This window comes from Pochonia chlamydosporia, chromosome 1 (assembly GCF_001653235.2).
Source record: "Pochonia chlamydosporia 170 chromosome 1, whole genome shotgun sequence".
Lineage (NCBI taxonomy): Eukaryota > Fungi > Ascomycota > Sordariomycetes > Hypocreales > Clavicipitaceae > Pochonia > Pochonia chlamydosporia.
This window is the reverse complement of record NC_035790.1, coordinates 506,583-522,840: the sequence shown is the minus strand read 5'-3', so window position 1 is coordinate 522,840 and position 16,258 is coordinate 506,583. Positions and strand designations below refer to the sequence as shown.

At 45.8% G+C, this 16,258-nt stretch overlaps 4 protein-coding genes across 4 annotated transcripts; 3 read left to right on the top strand and 1 right to left on the bottom strand.

Annotated features, from left to right (window-relative positions):
• Positions 1-70: 70 nt before the first annotated feature.
• Positions 71-1,366, bottom strand: VFPPC_00089 (hypothetical protein; the record flags this gene model as incomplete). The annotated part of the gene is made up of 5 exons (XM_018280182.1): positions 71-363; positions 420-550; positions 610-1,072; positions 1,132-1,168; positions 1,223-1,366. The coding sequence occupies 5 exons, from the start codon at positions 1,364-1,366 to the stop codon at positions 71-73; spliced, it is 1,068 nt and encodes a 355-aa protein (XP_018148103.1).
• A 3,561-nt stretch (positions 1,367-4,927) lies between these two features.
• Positions 4,928-5,845, top strand: VFPPC_00088 (dihydrodipicolinate synthetase; the record flags this gene model as incomplete). The annotated part of the gene is made up of 1 exon (XM_018280181.1): positions 4,928-5,845. One exon carries the CDS (start codon positions 4,928-4,930, stop codon positions 5,843-5,845), a length of 918 nt encoding a protein of 305 aa, XP_018148102.1.
• Positions 5,846-7,339: 1,494 nt separating this feature from the next.
• Positions 7,340-8,176, top strand: VFPPC_00087 (class II aldolase and adducin N-terminal domain-containing protein 2; the record flags this gene model as incomplete). The annotated part of the gene is made up of 1 exon (XM_018280180.1): positions 7,340-8,176. One exon carries the CDS (start codon positions 7,340-7,342, stop codon positions 8,174-8,176), a length of 837 nt encoding a protein of 278 aa, XP_018148101.1.
• Positions 8,177-9,622: 1,446 nt separating this feature from the next.
• VFPPC_12689 (C6 transcription factor) lies at positions 9,623-11,733 on the top strand (the record flags this gene model as incomplete). Its single annotated transcript, XM_018290466.1, has 4 exons — positions 9,623-10,461; positions 10,578-10,961; positions 11,020-11,261; positions 11,330-11,733. 4 exons carry the CDS (start codon positions 9,623-9,625, stop codon positions 11,731-11,733), a joined length of 1,869 nt encoding a protein of 622 aa, XP_018148100.1.
• Between the last annotated feature and the right edge of the window lie 4,525 nt (positions 11,734-16,258).

The window sequence follows — 16,258 nt, the reverse complement described above, 5'->3', positions numbered from 1 at the left end:
ATGTAGAGGCTGAGGGTATCAATTAAGAATGCTATTTAGCATGTAAGCCTCTGCCTCAGAGTTTAAGCCGCTATTGATCATCGCTTCGTCTTGAATCGACGCTCTGTGTTACTTGTGAACCGCCGATACCATGTTCTTCATGACGAGCAAACCCATGTCTCAAGCTAAACCTTTTCCATTTGGTCTGTGATGTGTTGACAGCACCCTCCCCAGCGGCCTCGTCGGTTCTCCCTATACTTGTCTCTCGCGCCCAAACTGGCCAGCGAGCGCCTCTGGAGTTTGGATGACTGGGAGGATCACTGGCTCCAGTAGACAGACCGGGAACATACTTGCGAAAAATTGGTCGTAACAGAGCAAGAGAGCCTTGATTATGGTTGGTAGACTGCGTAATTCGTGTTTCGGGCGTGCGGACTGCTTACCAATAAAAACAGCTAAATGGAGTTCAACATTCCCCCAAGCCATCGAAAGGGCTAGCTCATATGGAAGCTCCTGATCTGCTGGGTTGTATTGCTGGCTGTGAATAATTTGGAAAACCGAGGCGATTCCAACACTACGGGTCAAAGTAAACACTTTGCAGCAATGAGGATTGAGAAGTCAGAAATGACTTACAGGGAGCCGGTTGCGAAGAGACCGACGACGGCGATCTTTTGGCCAAAGGGCAGCTTCATCCTAATCACCTCGTAGATCGGGAGTGCTAAAATCAGAAAATCCATCACACAATGCGTAATGTCTGTGCCGAGATAAAAGGCACCGACATTAACAAGGCACTTGGCATTCTTGATGGACTGGTCCCAGTATGCCCGCACGGGGATGCAGTGAAAGATTGTGAAAAAGGTGCGTATCACGACCCAGATCCCACACGACACCATCAGAATAATGATGGGAATACGGATGGAAGAGTATCGGAACACCCGGCGATAAAAGTAGAGGACGGCTAATTTCGCGAAAAAGATTGACCAGGCGTACAAAAGTTCGCTAACCCAGAGAACCAGGTAGGATTTTTCCATGTAGTATTCGACTTGTTTGTCAGTGTAGGGTGCTAGCCGTTGACCCAGCTTGAAAGACGATATCCCTGTCAAGATCAGTATCACTACAGGAAATATATAATAAACGGGCACCCTGAATACTTACACACAATAAGATCAACTGTGTACCCAATGGCAAATACCTAGTCATGTTATAAGTACAATGTCATCTCATTTGGGCGTCAGCTGGAGCATACCCAAGCGATAATTGCAAAGACGTCATCGTAGCCCATCCCCATCCTCGTCATTCGTCTTGCCTTGAGTCTCAAAGCCAGTGCCAATGTGGCAAAAGGCACCGGGACGATGATAGCCGCAAGGACATTCGCAACCAAACCCGTCATGCTCAAATTTATGGTGTTGAACGGCCAACGGCTCGTTGGGAGCCATGCAGCACAAACATATTAATGCTATGAGATCATTGCCAGAGCCCAATCAGAAGTTCGTGGGGGAATAAAAAGTGGCTTCACACTAAACAGCGTCATGAGACTGTGGCGGACGTTTGATTTGCAGGTGGGTAATTTGCACGCTCTAGCTGATGGTTGATCTACGCAGCTAGTTGTATGTTGTTTTGCTCACTTCCTAACATTGTTTGATATCTTGGCGTAAACACTGGGTTTCTACTTGCTAGAATTGGGCCGATGCGAAGCCACAGATAATTCGTGCGAGTTCATCGATCAACATATGAACTTGGATCTTATTATGACAATAAGGGTATCTATTGTCCCATCGTTATTGCAAACCGTTGTGGCGTGCGGGCGCTAGCTACAACGGGTGAGCCTCGGATTCGGTTGACGTCTAACCATAATATATACTTCACGGGCGTATATTTCCTGGCCACACTTTAATCGCGTTGATATTACCCCAGGGGAGAGGCATGCCGTACACATCTGTTATCCCTCTTCACGGATACAAGATACTGTCAAACAACTAAAATACTACGTCACCTCTTGCGTTTAGACTGGCGGTATAAGGGGTAGTATTAGCCAAAGGCTAAGAGTCTAGAGGCCAAGCAATTAATAGAGTAATTATATTATCTAATTACTGGAGCCTATATTAGAGTATATCTTCTTGCTATAAGCAGAGCTAAATCACATAGAACTATACAGAACTACAGTCTATCTTATAGGGATTTTGTGTAAGAACCTGCTATTTCCTAAACTCTTAGTCCTATAGCTTTATCTTTATACTACTGGGGGTAGATTTATAAAATAAGTAATTACAATTAAATAGTACATCTAGCATTAGGCCTATAAGCATTTTAATATAAGAGATAGCTATATAGTTAAGACTAGTCTAGAAGTCCTAGCAGGAAAGGTCTATAATAATTATATCTTTAGTAGTAATACTTTAGAACTTATAAGTAGTAATAGCATAGCATATAATCAGGGGAAACTAGGTGTAGTCAACTGCGCGAGCGAAGTTGCCAGATATATCTGTCGGCTATAAGAGCTTATTAGTTATTGTGATAACATCGCCTATAGAGACAACGCGTAAAGGAAATAAATAAAGCATAATAGGGTAGAAGTGGGAGCGCAATCAAATCAAAGGCCCAAGTCGCTTTCAGTCTTAGGAAGCGATTGGAAATGCGGAACGCGGATAGCGACTGCCGACGAGTATATCGTTTATAAGACAAGAGAGAATACTAACATCTGTATACAGCTGGATGAGTGCGATCTTCAACGTGTCAGACATCGTGTATTGGCTTTCCTTCTTTGCAGGGACGAGTTGGGGTTGTAACTCGGTGAGTATAGCTGCCCAAGACAAGTCTCACTTTAGGAAAGCGAACATGAATCTATTTATACGCTTTGGATTCTTTTCTAATGTCGCGTGAAAAGTAGTATGTACGTCGAATAGTGTTATCTTTGTGTATTTGGCCCTTGAAGCATATGCTAGAACAAAATGCCAATTAGACCCGCGGAACACTGACGTCTAATATAATGCGGTTGTCGCTAGAACAAAAAGAGACTGCCGCAAAGAATGGGTAAAGTTTAACGTGAATACCTGGCCTTAAATACTCACAAACCCTAGCTTTGTGATATGGTAACCTCGGAAAGACATTCCGATCACCACGGGACAACAGCTCGCAGCCACATTACCCAGCATTGAGCACCTATCCAAATTTGGATTGCCGCTGCGCTATTGATTAAGGGGCCACGCAGTAGTAAGTTCTACAGGGAGGTTAGTACGGTGCCAGCACAGTTGAGTGCTAGCACCAAACCCAAAGTGCCTCCCATGTTACCCATAGTAACATAGTTGCAGGAGTAAAGCTATTCGCAGCTGCAACGCCACAAGCCACAACGCTGTTGCAGCAGTAGCGCCCACACATTAATACAGTCACATTCTTAAGGCCACATTTTTTGCGTAGATATATAGGACTTTTGTTTTATCTTTATCTATGTTATGCTGTATAATTATAGTGTAAGTTACACTATAATTTACTAGTAAGATTGTAAGGTGCGCTATAAAGCGCACTATAAAACGCGCTGCAAAACGCGCTGCAAAACGCGCTGCAAAACGCGCTGCAAAACGCGCTGCAAAACGCGCTGTAAAATGCGCTGTAAAATATCAAGTGCTATAAAATGTGCTGTGCTATCTGGTAAAATGCGCTGTAAACTTAGTGTGCTATAAAGTGCGCCATAGGTTTCTAGATATAGCAGATAACACACTACCAATTTTTTACTGATGCTACACACTTATGGGTGTGGATGTCGCAGACTTGGTTAAATTCGGCTAGTGGCATCTGCAGCAGCGTTATAGCGTTGTGGCGTTGCAGCTGCGAATAGCTTTACTCTAGTTGCAGCACCTTGCGGTTACAAATTCTGGCATGGTGCTATAGCGGTCCCAGTCCGATGCCAAAGGGTGCCATAAGGTGCCTAGGTTCCAAGAGAGTTCCTTCCAATATAAGAACAAATAACAAGTAGAGCATCTAGTTATAATTGCCTTACATAAACTACTAGACTCTATAGTATAGTAGTAACATAGATACACGTAGATGTAAGATATGCTAGTGTTTAACTCCAAGTAGTATTTTTATCTATCTTGTAAGCAATAGAGCCCAAAGATGCCTGCTATTGCAGAGGCTTAAAAAACCCAGCAATGGTGGGTACATCTTGTTTTTTTTTTTACAGCGCATAGGGGCCTTTAGCACTATCCTAACATTGCGGTGCAAAGATGGCTAAACCCAGAGAAATTGGAAAGACGAGAAGTGTCACGCGGGTGTTTACAACGTCACGGCACGACACGGTCCGGTCCTTAAACACCACGATAGTTACACAAGACCAAGTTGAAGGCCTCAGGCTTTAGGAAACCGGGCACAAAGGGTCACCGCTGCTTTGTATCAGGATAGCCTCTTTGGCACACAAAGTCGAGAGGAAACCAAGGACGTTTAACACCAAGGAGAGTTATTAGATTAAATTGAACAAAGTTCCAAGCCTCAACGACTTAAGCCTTGTCACTTGACAATAAAAAAAATTAAAAGCATTTTCAAAGACGGCCTTCCATAAACAGCGTGCCTTGGCGGCATCTCCAGCTTACAGAATTAATGCACTCCTTCCGTGTTCCGCTGTGACGTTCAACAGTACCAAGACAGAGCCAGAATCTACAAGACCGCGGAATACATACACTGTTCCGCAAAGAATGCAGAAAATGTTTCGGAAAACTAACCAATGGAAATATCATCCGTTCCGTACCCGGCAGTGGGGCATCGGGGCATCATAGCCAGCAAATTGCTGGCCGGTCTGGGGTTCCAGTTCATGGAAACGGCTATTTATGTTGACTACCAGGACAGAACCCGTTTGGCCGCCTTGAAGCAGTTCCTATACTTACATTTATATAAATTCACAGACAAAGATATTCCACAAAAGGAGTCAAGCATAACAACCATCCTAACAATCTCTTTCAATATGGGAAATACAAGGAACATTTTTCAAGGTCTTTCGGCGTTCGCCATCACCCCCGCTGATTCGGATGGCAAGGTCGACACTGGCGCCCTGGGTCGAATTCTTGAGAGGTTAGACGTGCCCGGTGTTGATTCGATTGGACTGTTGGGGAGTACAGGAACCTACCTTTATCTGACGAGGGAACAACGCAAGCTGGCGATTGATGTGGCCATACGAACCCTTCAGGGTAGAAAACCAATTATTGTCTCTGCTGGTGCGCTTCGGACGGACGATGCACAGCATCTGGCTAAAGACGCCGAGGAAGCAGGCGTCGATGGGCTGCTGCTTGCACCTGTCTCGTACAATCCGTTGACTGAGGAAGAGGTCTACCGGCACTATGAGGCAGTTGCTGGCTCTACCACGCTGCCCATCTGTATCTACAATACTCCGAGCACGACGCACTTTACCTTCAGCGACGCACTTCTTGCTCGCATTGCCGGGTTGCCAAATGTCGTTGCGCTCAAGCAGCCCGCCCCCACCAATGAGCCGAAAGGAAGACACGAAGCGCTTCGCGCAAACCTTCCCTCTGGTTTTTCTGTCGGATACAGCGCGGACTGGCTGGTGGCTGACTCGTTACTGGCGGGAGGCTCTGTATGGTACAGTGTGATTGCGGGAGTGCTTCCGGCACCGTCTGTCGCGCTGATGGAAGCCATTCGCAGAGGGGACGACGCCGAAGTGAAGCGCATCTCGGCTCTCTTTGAACCCATCTGGGAGCTATTCAAAGAGTTCGGTGACCTCAGGGTAGTCTACGCACTCGCAAACGAGCTTGGCCTCTGCAAAGCAAGCCCCCCTCGGCCTATTCTTCCCATAGCCGCCTCGCATCACAGTCGGATTGTCTCAGCATTGGCAAATGTTAATAAAAGCATCAAGGTGCCATCTTGAGACAAAGGCGGGCTGAAGTCGGGTCCAAGGTCATGCTGGTCCCATTGGTCGGTGGTTATTGTACGCCGGAGGACAGACGAGCAGCACGGATCTTTCAATCCTGATAGACGAGTCTAGTGGGAGGTATCTTGAAGACTTGCGGTGTAACCCGCAGTTCATAGACTCTGGGTCGTTTCAACAGATCCAGACACACTTAGTATACACAATCAATTTATCCTATAGACTGAACGCTGCCAAGAACACGCAAGCATCACCGTCCAGGGGGCAACAAGAACGTCATACTGCTGCCTAAGCAGCAGTATTCCAGAAGTATTTTATTTCGTATAATTCCGCTCTTTTAGATAGAAAACCAAGAGTCTCTCGTTTTGCCCAAGCTGTTCCATACAATCGTCTGTGTGACATCTTATATGGTTAACGTAGGTGCATAGTGAGCAGCGGCGCGCACTGGTGGCAAATCGCATTCATCCCATCCATGTAACACTGGTTTTCCCATCAAAACTCCATAATTAGTGTAATCGTTTATGTACTCATGCACGCAGACAACAGAAAAAGGTCAGACTACGTCCGACAAGCACCACGGTGAGCGCAGCAACGGCAGTTGTCCTGTCTAATGCGACATTGGCCACTCCTGATTAGACAAGAACAGAGGACGGTCGGTTCCAACTTTCTCCGTGATTTTCTCGCAGGTATTCATGCACTTGCAGACTTTGTGCGACCTGTAACCTCGTTGTGCCTGAACATCTGTGCAGAACGTTTTGCGCAAAGTTACCAGACGGAATTCAGCTATGCTATTTCTACTAATTAATTCTTACCTAATTCTAGTAAGACTTCCATGTCTTAAACAGTCTACTTCCTGTCGATATCTTCCATAACATTAATTGTTTCAGGCATCTACTTCCCAGATCTGTTCCGTTCTATTTCCACTTTCGTCAAATCCCATTGGAGGGTATGTCGGTGAAGGAAAAACCGCCCGTCCCGTGGGTGGCTGTTTAAGCGTTCCAGGTTGCATTGAGGAGACGCCGCATGGCGTCGGCCGCCGAGATCAACTGACAAGGCGTTCAATGTTGTCTCGGACCCCGAGGTTGGGGGCAGTAAGAAGACGGAGGCTTTGTAGGGTTGATGGCTTGCATGTGCCTCTCGGAGAACTCTGCAGGACAACGCGGGATTATGGCCACTCACACCAAGTTCCGACATCGCGAGCTCCGCAGGCAATTGTAGGGGGACGGATGACGACTCGGAGGCATGGCAATACAGGCTTCAGATGCTGAATCCGTGACCATGGTACCAAAACGTTACACCATCAGAGCCGAATTTTGGCTGAGGGCCAAAATCTCTTAAAAACTCGGCGACAAGATGGGAGCCATCTGATACAGAATTGTTTATGACCACCAGTAAATAGCATCTTATCAGACTCAATTCTTATTTACTTCATACGCCTTGAGGCAGACGAGAGCCATCCACTACAGAAAGATACAGAGACGACGAAAGACTGCCATGGCTCCAAGTACAACAACCGCTCCTGTCAAGGCCGCTGCGCCGGCTCCCAAAATCGGCAGCGAGCCCTTGCGGCCCAAGGAATACTTTGACAAGCGTTCGGCAGAAGAGATGAAGAAGAACCTCAAGATTCCAGAGCGATCTTTGCAGGAGATAATGGCCTGTGCATGCAGAATAATCTCCAGCAAACAGGAAGACGCGGGCATGACTGGCCAGATTAGTGCGCGTTCTGAGAGAGGCGACGGGTTCTACTGGACTCTACGCTTCGGCGTCGGCTGGGACGAGGCCAATCCAGAGGATATGATTGAGGTCGATGGCGATCTTAACACCGTGACGGGCGACGGCATGGCCAACCCAGCCACCCGCTTCCACCTCTGGGTGTACTCTGGTAGACCAGATGTCCACAGCATTATCCACACTCATTCTCCTTGGGTTCAGGCGCTGGCAGCCGCTGAGCAGCCTCTTGTTGTCTCTCAGATGGATATGACGCCTTTCTACGATAACTGCGCATTCCTCGGCAAGTGGCCGGGCCTACCCATTGCCGACGATGAGGGTGTCATCATCACAGGGGCCCTGGCCGACAAGAACTCCATTATCCTCGCCAACCACGGCATGCTCACGGCCGGGAAGAACGTGCGCGCATCTACATACCTGGCAGTTTTGTTGGAGCGTGCGTGTCGTATTCAGCTGCGGGCAGCTGCTTATGGTCCTCCTAGGCCTGTCAACGGAGCTCTTGCTAAAGAGGCCGGTGCCTACCTTCTGCGAGATAACATTGTCAACTCTTCCTTTGAATACTGGTACCGGCAGAGTAAGGGATTTGCCCCCATGTCGATATAGAGGGCGCAACAAGGCGGGATCAGACTTCACTCCACTCGTCACAGGAATTAAGAACGGAACACACGCTATCGGTCGGAAGGATCAATTTAACCTGCACGAAAGGGAGGCTTTGTATATAAGACTGCCTTCAATCCCTTCTTGATAGCAAAGAATTGCAAGCACTGTTCCGACTCTGAGTTCTCTCTACTTTACACATCTGTGACTAGGACAAGACTCCGTAAATGGATAGTGGGCGTTATAGGAGAACCGTTTGTGGCATTACCTACGAAGGCAAGACGGTAAATATATAGCTATTTATTTGAGCATCAAGACAATATTAGCGAAGACGTACAGTTTTTATATTTGCGACCTTTATTCCGGTACGCTACCCCCTTATAGCCTCATTCCTCTCGGAGACTGTTGACTATCCATTCTATCGAACAGCCCGATATAACCTCTGGGATGCTATTAAGCTAACCAGACCCTCAAACAAAAGTCTGGTGAGGCGTAACGGACGAAATATTCGGAGCGCTTCGGCAGTCGGCCAAACCCCGGCTTACCGGGCATGCCTGCTTTGGATGGCGGCTAAAACCGAGCAGGAATAGAACTTATGGAAAGGAATGTGAGGAACAATCTTCTGTATTGTTACGAAGGGAAACATTGAAAGCCATTAAACTCTACGGAGGGGAGACCTCAGGGCTATATCTCAGAGCCCTGAGACCACATGCAGTGAACTTGTGCAGCCAAGGGAGGTGTGAATGTGTGAAGGATGACCACGTGACCTTCTTGAAAGAACTTCAACCTGAACCTGAACTTGAATCTGGTAGTAAAAGAAGCTTCGCTTCAATCATGACATAGTCATAAAATCAGTTCCCACAGAATCTTCTGTCCAAGCCAGGTGCTCGCCGAAGACGACACTTACATTATCTGCGGACAGTCCTACGGTCTTACGCTGGCGGCGTGCCACACCTTGCCGCCAGAACCTCATTAAACGATTGGAAGAGGACTCCTCATGCTTTTTGATGAATCGTCAGAAGGTCACGGCGGCGTGCGACAATTGCCGCCGTAGAAAAGTGAAATGTGACGGCCAACGACCTAGTGAGTTGGACTAAACATACATGCAACTTTCATTCCTTTTGTTCGGTGTGCGCTTACACGGTCATTTCTGTTCTAGAGTGTCGGCCATGTCTGTCTCGCCAGGATACTCCATGTGTCTACAGTCGAGGCAACCATGTTCGACGTACAAACCGCCCGTTGATTCCACAGACGTCGAGACCAAGATCTGAGTTGTCTGTCTCACACCCTCTTCATGCTGCTTCTGCTACTCCGCCAACACATCCGGCGGCACCGCATTCGCCCCCCGCGCTTCTGTCTTCGTTCCAATCCTCGCCGGATAGGGTAGCGCAAGCGTCTGCGAACCAAGGCAAAGCAGTGAACCAGACACCGACTGCCCCTCCACCAGGCAACATGGCAGCTTCTCAGCCGTCAACCGGCACCCCTAGAAGTTTCCCCAATGCTGTTGCTCCCGAGCGAGCTCCTGGGAGCACGGTATCCCTTACTAGTGCTCCGACCTCGGATCTCAAAAATGCAGATGCCATGACGGGCCTAGTCGGTGATCACACTGCCAACGTGGAGTACTTTGGAAGTAGCAGCGCCATCTCCTTCATGCGTCAGATCAACTCTGCCATTGACACGTTGTTAGGGAGGTCACAGGTGGCGGCGCCCTCTGGAAACGGTGTCGCGCAGTACTCTCAAACAAGTATTGAGGCGGTCCCCATCGATGGGGGTGTCGTCGACCCCATGACTTGTACTCTACCCTCAAGGGCCTTTGCCGATGGCCTCATACAGGACTATTACAGACTTGTATGGGTGATCTTACCTATTCACGACTGGCTCGTCTTTGAGAAGGGCTATCGAGCTATCTGGCTTGGCAAACCGTTACCCTTACCGGAGAAAGAGCTGTACTACATGGTCAATCTTGCTTTTGCACTGGGTAGCCAATTTTCCGAGAAGGTGTCACCAGGTAAGAGGAACGAGCTCGGCCAGACCTTTTGGAAGAGGGCTCAAGCTTTGTACGATCCACGCCTACAGCCCACTGCTACCCTCGGGGGTGTCCAGTGTCTATTGATGATGGGGCTGTTCCTTCAGGGCACATCTGAGTCCCACCAATGTTGGATGGCCATTGGTTCAGCTGTTCGGATGGCTCAAAGTCTCGGTCTACACATGGCTTCTACTGTTAGCGACGAAAGTTTCCGCGAGCTTGAGATTTCTCGTAGAGTGTGGCATGGATGCGTTTCTATGGATCGGTAAGCACCTTCCGGCCCTGTTACCAGCAGAACCAAAGCCGTTGCATCTCTATAGACCACCAAGCATAGGGATATCTGCAGCGAAATGGGGCCGTCTCTTGCTGATCCCTTGATAGTATCTTATCCATGACATTTGGGCGGCCAAGCATGATCGCAAAATGGATGTCACTGGCCGTTCCACTTCCACGGATGATAGACGATGATTATCTTGACACGGAGACCACATCTAGCTCGACTCGCCCTGACGGAGAGGCTACGAAGGTAAGCTTTTTCATAGAATCAACCACTCTCTACGAGATTGTGAACGATTCTCTTCTTGAAATATACATGAACCCAGAGAACAAGTCGACTGAAGATGATGTGAAACTTTTGACGGTCGTGCATCATGATAGTAGGCTTTCAAAGTGGCTTTCGTCCGTACCGGAGAATTTGCTCTACTCAGTTTCGAGTTCAGCTGAAGATTTCATCTTGCAGAGGCAGCGTATTGTGCTTCGCGCTCGGTAAGGGATTGTGTCTGTTAAGTCACCACGTCGACAAGGCTAATGTTAGACGTCCCAGATATCTTCATGCCCGGATCCTGCTTCTGCGTCCTATTGTTGCCGAATACCATCTTAAGCAGCCTAAACCGGGTCAGGCTGAAATTTTGGGATTCAAAGATAGAACTTTATCGCAAGGCATCGTGGACGAATGCTTAACTCAGTGTTTCGGAGCTGCTCACGAAACGATTGATATGATATACACGCATCTCGACCGCGAGACCGTGATGGGGCCTACACCGGCGTGGTGGTTTTCCGTATTATGTAAGAATACCCTCGGTTGTTCTCGTCGCTATTTGTTACTGTATGAGACTAAATCTTGCCGCAACTAGTTGTGTATCAAGCTGCCACGGTTCTGCTTGCGCAACGCCTCGGGCCTTCAGAACCTCGGACGTTTGTCTCCAGTCTGGCCGACCCAAGTGCCGCATGGGACAAAGCCATGCAACTTTTGAAAGCGTACTCACAAGTCGGAGAGTCCGCAAGACGATGCATAGCTGCATTGGAGATTCTATCAGCGAAATTTCAGCATCATGCAAGCCAGAACCCAGCACAGTACGCGTCAACTAGGATTGGTGAAACAACCTCGAACACCACGCAGGAGTCTCGCGGGCAGTACGGAGTATTTGGAGATCTGGGTGGAGACCTGGATTTGAGCGGCGTCGACCTAAATGATATTCAATTAAATGTTGACGACATGATGTGGCTGAACACGTCAGCCGGCGATGTTATATTTTGATATTATCAGTCATGATAATGTTTGATGCTTCGTGAAGCACACACCCTGTTTCTTTGACGCCGACCGCACATGGTCCGTCTGGGCGACCAACCATGCTCGAATACGAGCCAACCATTTGGCACCTGGGCTGAGCGTGCCACCTTGGAACTTTGGCAGCCAAGCGTTGAAAAGCCAAGTATGGACGGCCAAGTTGATCCCGTGTATCCTGATCCAATAACTCATGCCTACTTTGAGGTTCTTCTAACGATGCCTATCACCTTGCCGACCTAAAAAAACACGGTATGTGTATCTACAAACACATTGATAAAGCTATGCGCAATTTTACCCTACAAAGATTCACATCAGGTTCTCAATGGATCCATCGATTCGCGCGGCCATGAAGACCCACGCTCTATCCTGTTGCGGTTAGGATCTAGAGAGGCACTTGTCCTCCTAAATGAGGTTTGCTGCCCAGACTAGCAGCTGTTGAGTACCGTGATTCTGGTGGCAGCCGCATCGAAGGATCACTTGTCGAGCCGGCATGGTAGCAATCAAATGTTAATGTGCTGTCTACTTCAATTACCCTGCAATAGATACAGAGTGGATCTAGTCTAATAAGGTTTAACTCTTCTCCTATATCTACAAGGGTACCTGCCTAATAAATAGATAGTAATGTAGAGAAATAATATTTTTACACTAAATAAACTTATAAAGATACAGTCCCTCCGCAAAAGTCACGATGATGGAACCCGACCGCCCCATTTTGCCACTTAACCTAGTAATTAAAAAGCCGCGTTTTGCGCCCAAAATTAGTCTAATTTCTTTGTAACTAGAGCATTTTAGTGGCTAATAGCTACTTTACTAGTAGACTTAGTTAGTACTTTGTGTACCAGCTATTTGCCGCTATAACTGTAGCTATTTAGCGCGGCATTAAATCTATTAAATAGTTTAAAAGGTTATTATTAAGTTGCTTTTATACTTTAATAGCAGCTTTACAGAGGCGCTATTTTATAGTATTATTTAAATTTATGCCTGTAAGTTTTAGGTAATATTTTATAATATTCTCTTTAACTAACTTCCATAGATTTTCTATAGGATTTAGATTAGGTAAATATAGGGGCTAGTCTACTAAATTTACTCTATTTTTATTAGCCTAATTTTTTAGCTAATTTTGCACTAAATAGCATGTATGTGTAGGGGCATTATCTTAGGCGAATTTATAACTAGGTTTTGCAATTATAGAAAGTTAATCTTAAAGGCATTTAAGTACTTGTCGCTCTGTAATGCTGCTGCAGGCAGATTTAGGGTCTCTAATTATTAGGTATAAAGAAGTCCTTCTATTACATGTAAAACCTCCCTAGAATATCTAAGAATGCTAAGTTAGTTTATTTTAAGGTTATATATGCTGTGGAAGAAGCCGCTTGCCCTATAGATATTAGTATGTGCTATAATTGCTAATCTTCTTAGACATACTAGGTAGCAAAAAATCTACTTATCCCTCTCTCCCTTTCCACGCTTAATTGTGGTCTTATCTAAGAAGATCTATTTACGCTAAAATAAGGGCAACTTATAAAGGTATTTTTGTGTAAATTCTAGCCTTTTAGCAGCTACCTTAGGCGTTAGTTTTAGGCGTTTTAGAGCCTTATTGTGTTAAATACTCTCTTTTATAAGGAACCAGGTTAAGGTATTAATAGAGCAACTAAGACTAGCTTGCTCTAGAATTTGCGTGTTCTTAATAAAAGGGTTATTTTATATTAATTAAAAAATATATCTTTTATTGCGTTTAGAGAGGACTAGTAGCCTGCTACTGTGTAGTAAAGATTAGGCTAATTTTTAGTTATAATAGCAATAATAGATGCTATATATAGTTATAATTAGAACTCCTTTGCATTTAGCGATTTCTTTGCTAGTTATTCCCAAATTAAATATAGATATAATTCTAGCCCTCTTATAAGGGCTATATTTACACCTAGGTGTTATAGGCATTATATTAATAGAATTGTGGCTGTTGGAAGTTAATAATGCAAGTTAAAGGTGACGCGATGTGGTGGGGTGATGCGTTTTATTATCGTGACTTTTGCGACCCTACTGTACTTTAAGTACTACTATATTACCATAGCTATAGTTATCTTCTAACTGTCTTTCTTTTTCCTTGCGAGGAAAATCGCCGTTAGATGGACCAAAGTGGGAGCCGAATATAAATTCGCCTAGGATAATGCTTTTACTTATACGTGCTAATTAGTATAGAAATAGTTAAGAAATTAGGCTAAAGAGAATAGGGTAGAATTAGTGGACTAGCCAGCATATTCCCCTAACCTTAATCCAATTAAAAATCTATAGAAGTTACTTAAAGAGAATATTACAAAGCATTATCTAGAACTAGCAGGAATAACCTCTAATAATTACACAAAATAACATCTCTGTAAGGCTGTAATTAAGTCTTAGAAGCTATTTAAAGATAACCTCTTAAACCGGCTAATAGATTTAATGCCGCGGCAAATAGCTATAGTTGTGAAAGCCTATAGTTAGTACACAAAGTACTAGCTGTATTTTCTGTTAGATAAACCATCTACTATTAACTAGCTTAAGTTGCAAATTAATTAAGCTAAATTTAGGCGTAAAATGCAGCATTTTAGTTGTTAGGTTGAGTGGTGCATTCCGCTATTATTGTGACTTTTGTCCAGTGACTGTACACTTAAGCAAGCTTGTTTGTACGCGCCACAGCTGCGTCCCACGCCGCCCTGCCAGGAAGACGTTCCCCTAAGTAACGCACGCAATAAACCTCAAGCACATGGATCTTCCGCAAATGTGCATACACTAATAATCTCATAAGTAGAAGCGCACACGGAAAGAGGCGCTAAAGCATAAGTGCTTATTTCTCTACTATAAGCTTAGAGCAGTACAAACCAGATTGCATGCTGTCTGGGTAAGAATAACACTTTTTTTGGGATGTGCTTAACCAAGCAACTAATAATCCCCTCTAGTATGGGCAGGATAGCAGACTTTAGATAGCATGTCTGTGTGTGGCTGGCACATAACTCATGCTAACACACGTCTCCTACCTAGTAGGTGTCAGCTATAGTTGGATAGCTACTGTGTTCTGCTGGCGGCTCTAGGGCAGCTAGGTTTTCCTGCCGCCTAAGTCCTGCTAGCAGGAATTTAGAGCTAGCGCTATCTAGCTAGGCGCTTATTTAGGCCAGCTAACAGGTGTATGCAAATTCCAGTCAAGCTCTGCCTGAATCTTATCCGCATCTAGCGAGTGATCTTGCCTAACTATATTCCATACAAATCGTCATGGCTTGCAGACAGAATAATGTTATACACCATCGCAGACAATCGGATCCCACCACCTCGCCTACCACTCACGTCGGTCCGGAAACAGGTTTCCCAAGAGCCTCTCACTTCGTCCTCGCTAATTTCTTGTGAGGTAAGTTATTGCACTGCCATGACTCCATCCAAGCAGGGGCTGACTCGTCACAGAAAGCGCAGCAGCCGAGTACTCTTAAACGTGTTTTAAATCACATCAAAAGGTCCATACTTTGTGGCCCCAATGAGGGTTATGATGACAGCGGGGAGTAACTTGGCGAACACTGCTCCACATATTGGTTATTCAACACGACCAACAGTTTCCAGGGTGAGCTGAACGAATGTCTCATCGAATGACGGAAGAACCTATGATGGCCAACTAACTCAGCATTATCTAAAGTTTCCAAGAATTAAAGCAAAAAGGAAACCTGCTCTAGCCAGCATGTGTCCATTCTATATGATCTGGTGCCTATCGCAGTTGGTGGATTTATGTATTGATGTGTTCAACTTCTACTGTTCTTAGTTTACTACCTAATCATTGTTTCTTATTCTTCGTCGAGCCTCAAACAGGACCTCTATGACCTCAGTCGAAAAACGGAAGCCACTTGACGCAACCACCCGTGATGTTGGAACAAACGGGGAACTTCGCCGCCACGTACAGTAATTGGTACATATTAAAGATAGCATGCCCAATTGGTGGAGACATATCGCCAACTACGGACTTGACACCCGGTTATACGCATACAGGCCACACCGTATCGGACCTTGACATCAAGAGACAAGCCCTTTCGAGCAAAATACTTAAAATGAGGCTGTCTATGCAAGAATTGCGGTGAGCCTCTTTTCTGTTATAAACCCTGCGCTCCGTACGCTTGGGTTGGTTTGGAGACTACCCGCGCCTCAGTATTTTCTCACAGGGCTACGTACGTTACTACAAAGTTGGGTGGTCGTGGCTTATTTGTTGGCTGTGACGGCTTCAATGCCAACGAAAAAGTCCAATTACCAGATTGTCCTACAAAACAGGCAGCCAGTGCAAATTAAATTGGCGGCCGGACAGGCTGAGATGAAGATTGAAATGAATTATATGTACGAATGCATCCATCGAGCGTCGAGGCTGTTTCTGGTAAAGTTGTTGCAATGAGATTTCTGGAGTTTATACAAAATGGCAGTAAGTATAGAACACTGTATCTAGTTTCTAACATCTAATACAAGTAATTACAGTCTCAGTCGTCATCTCGGC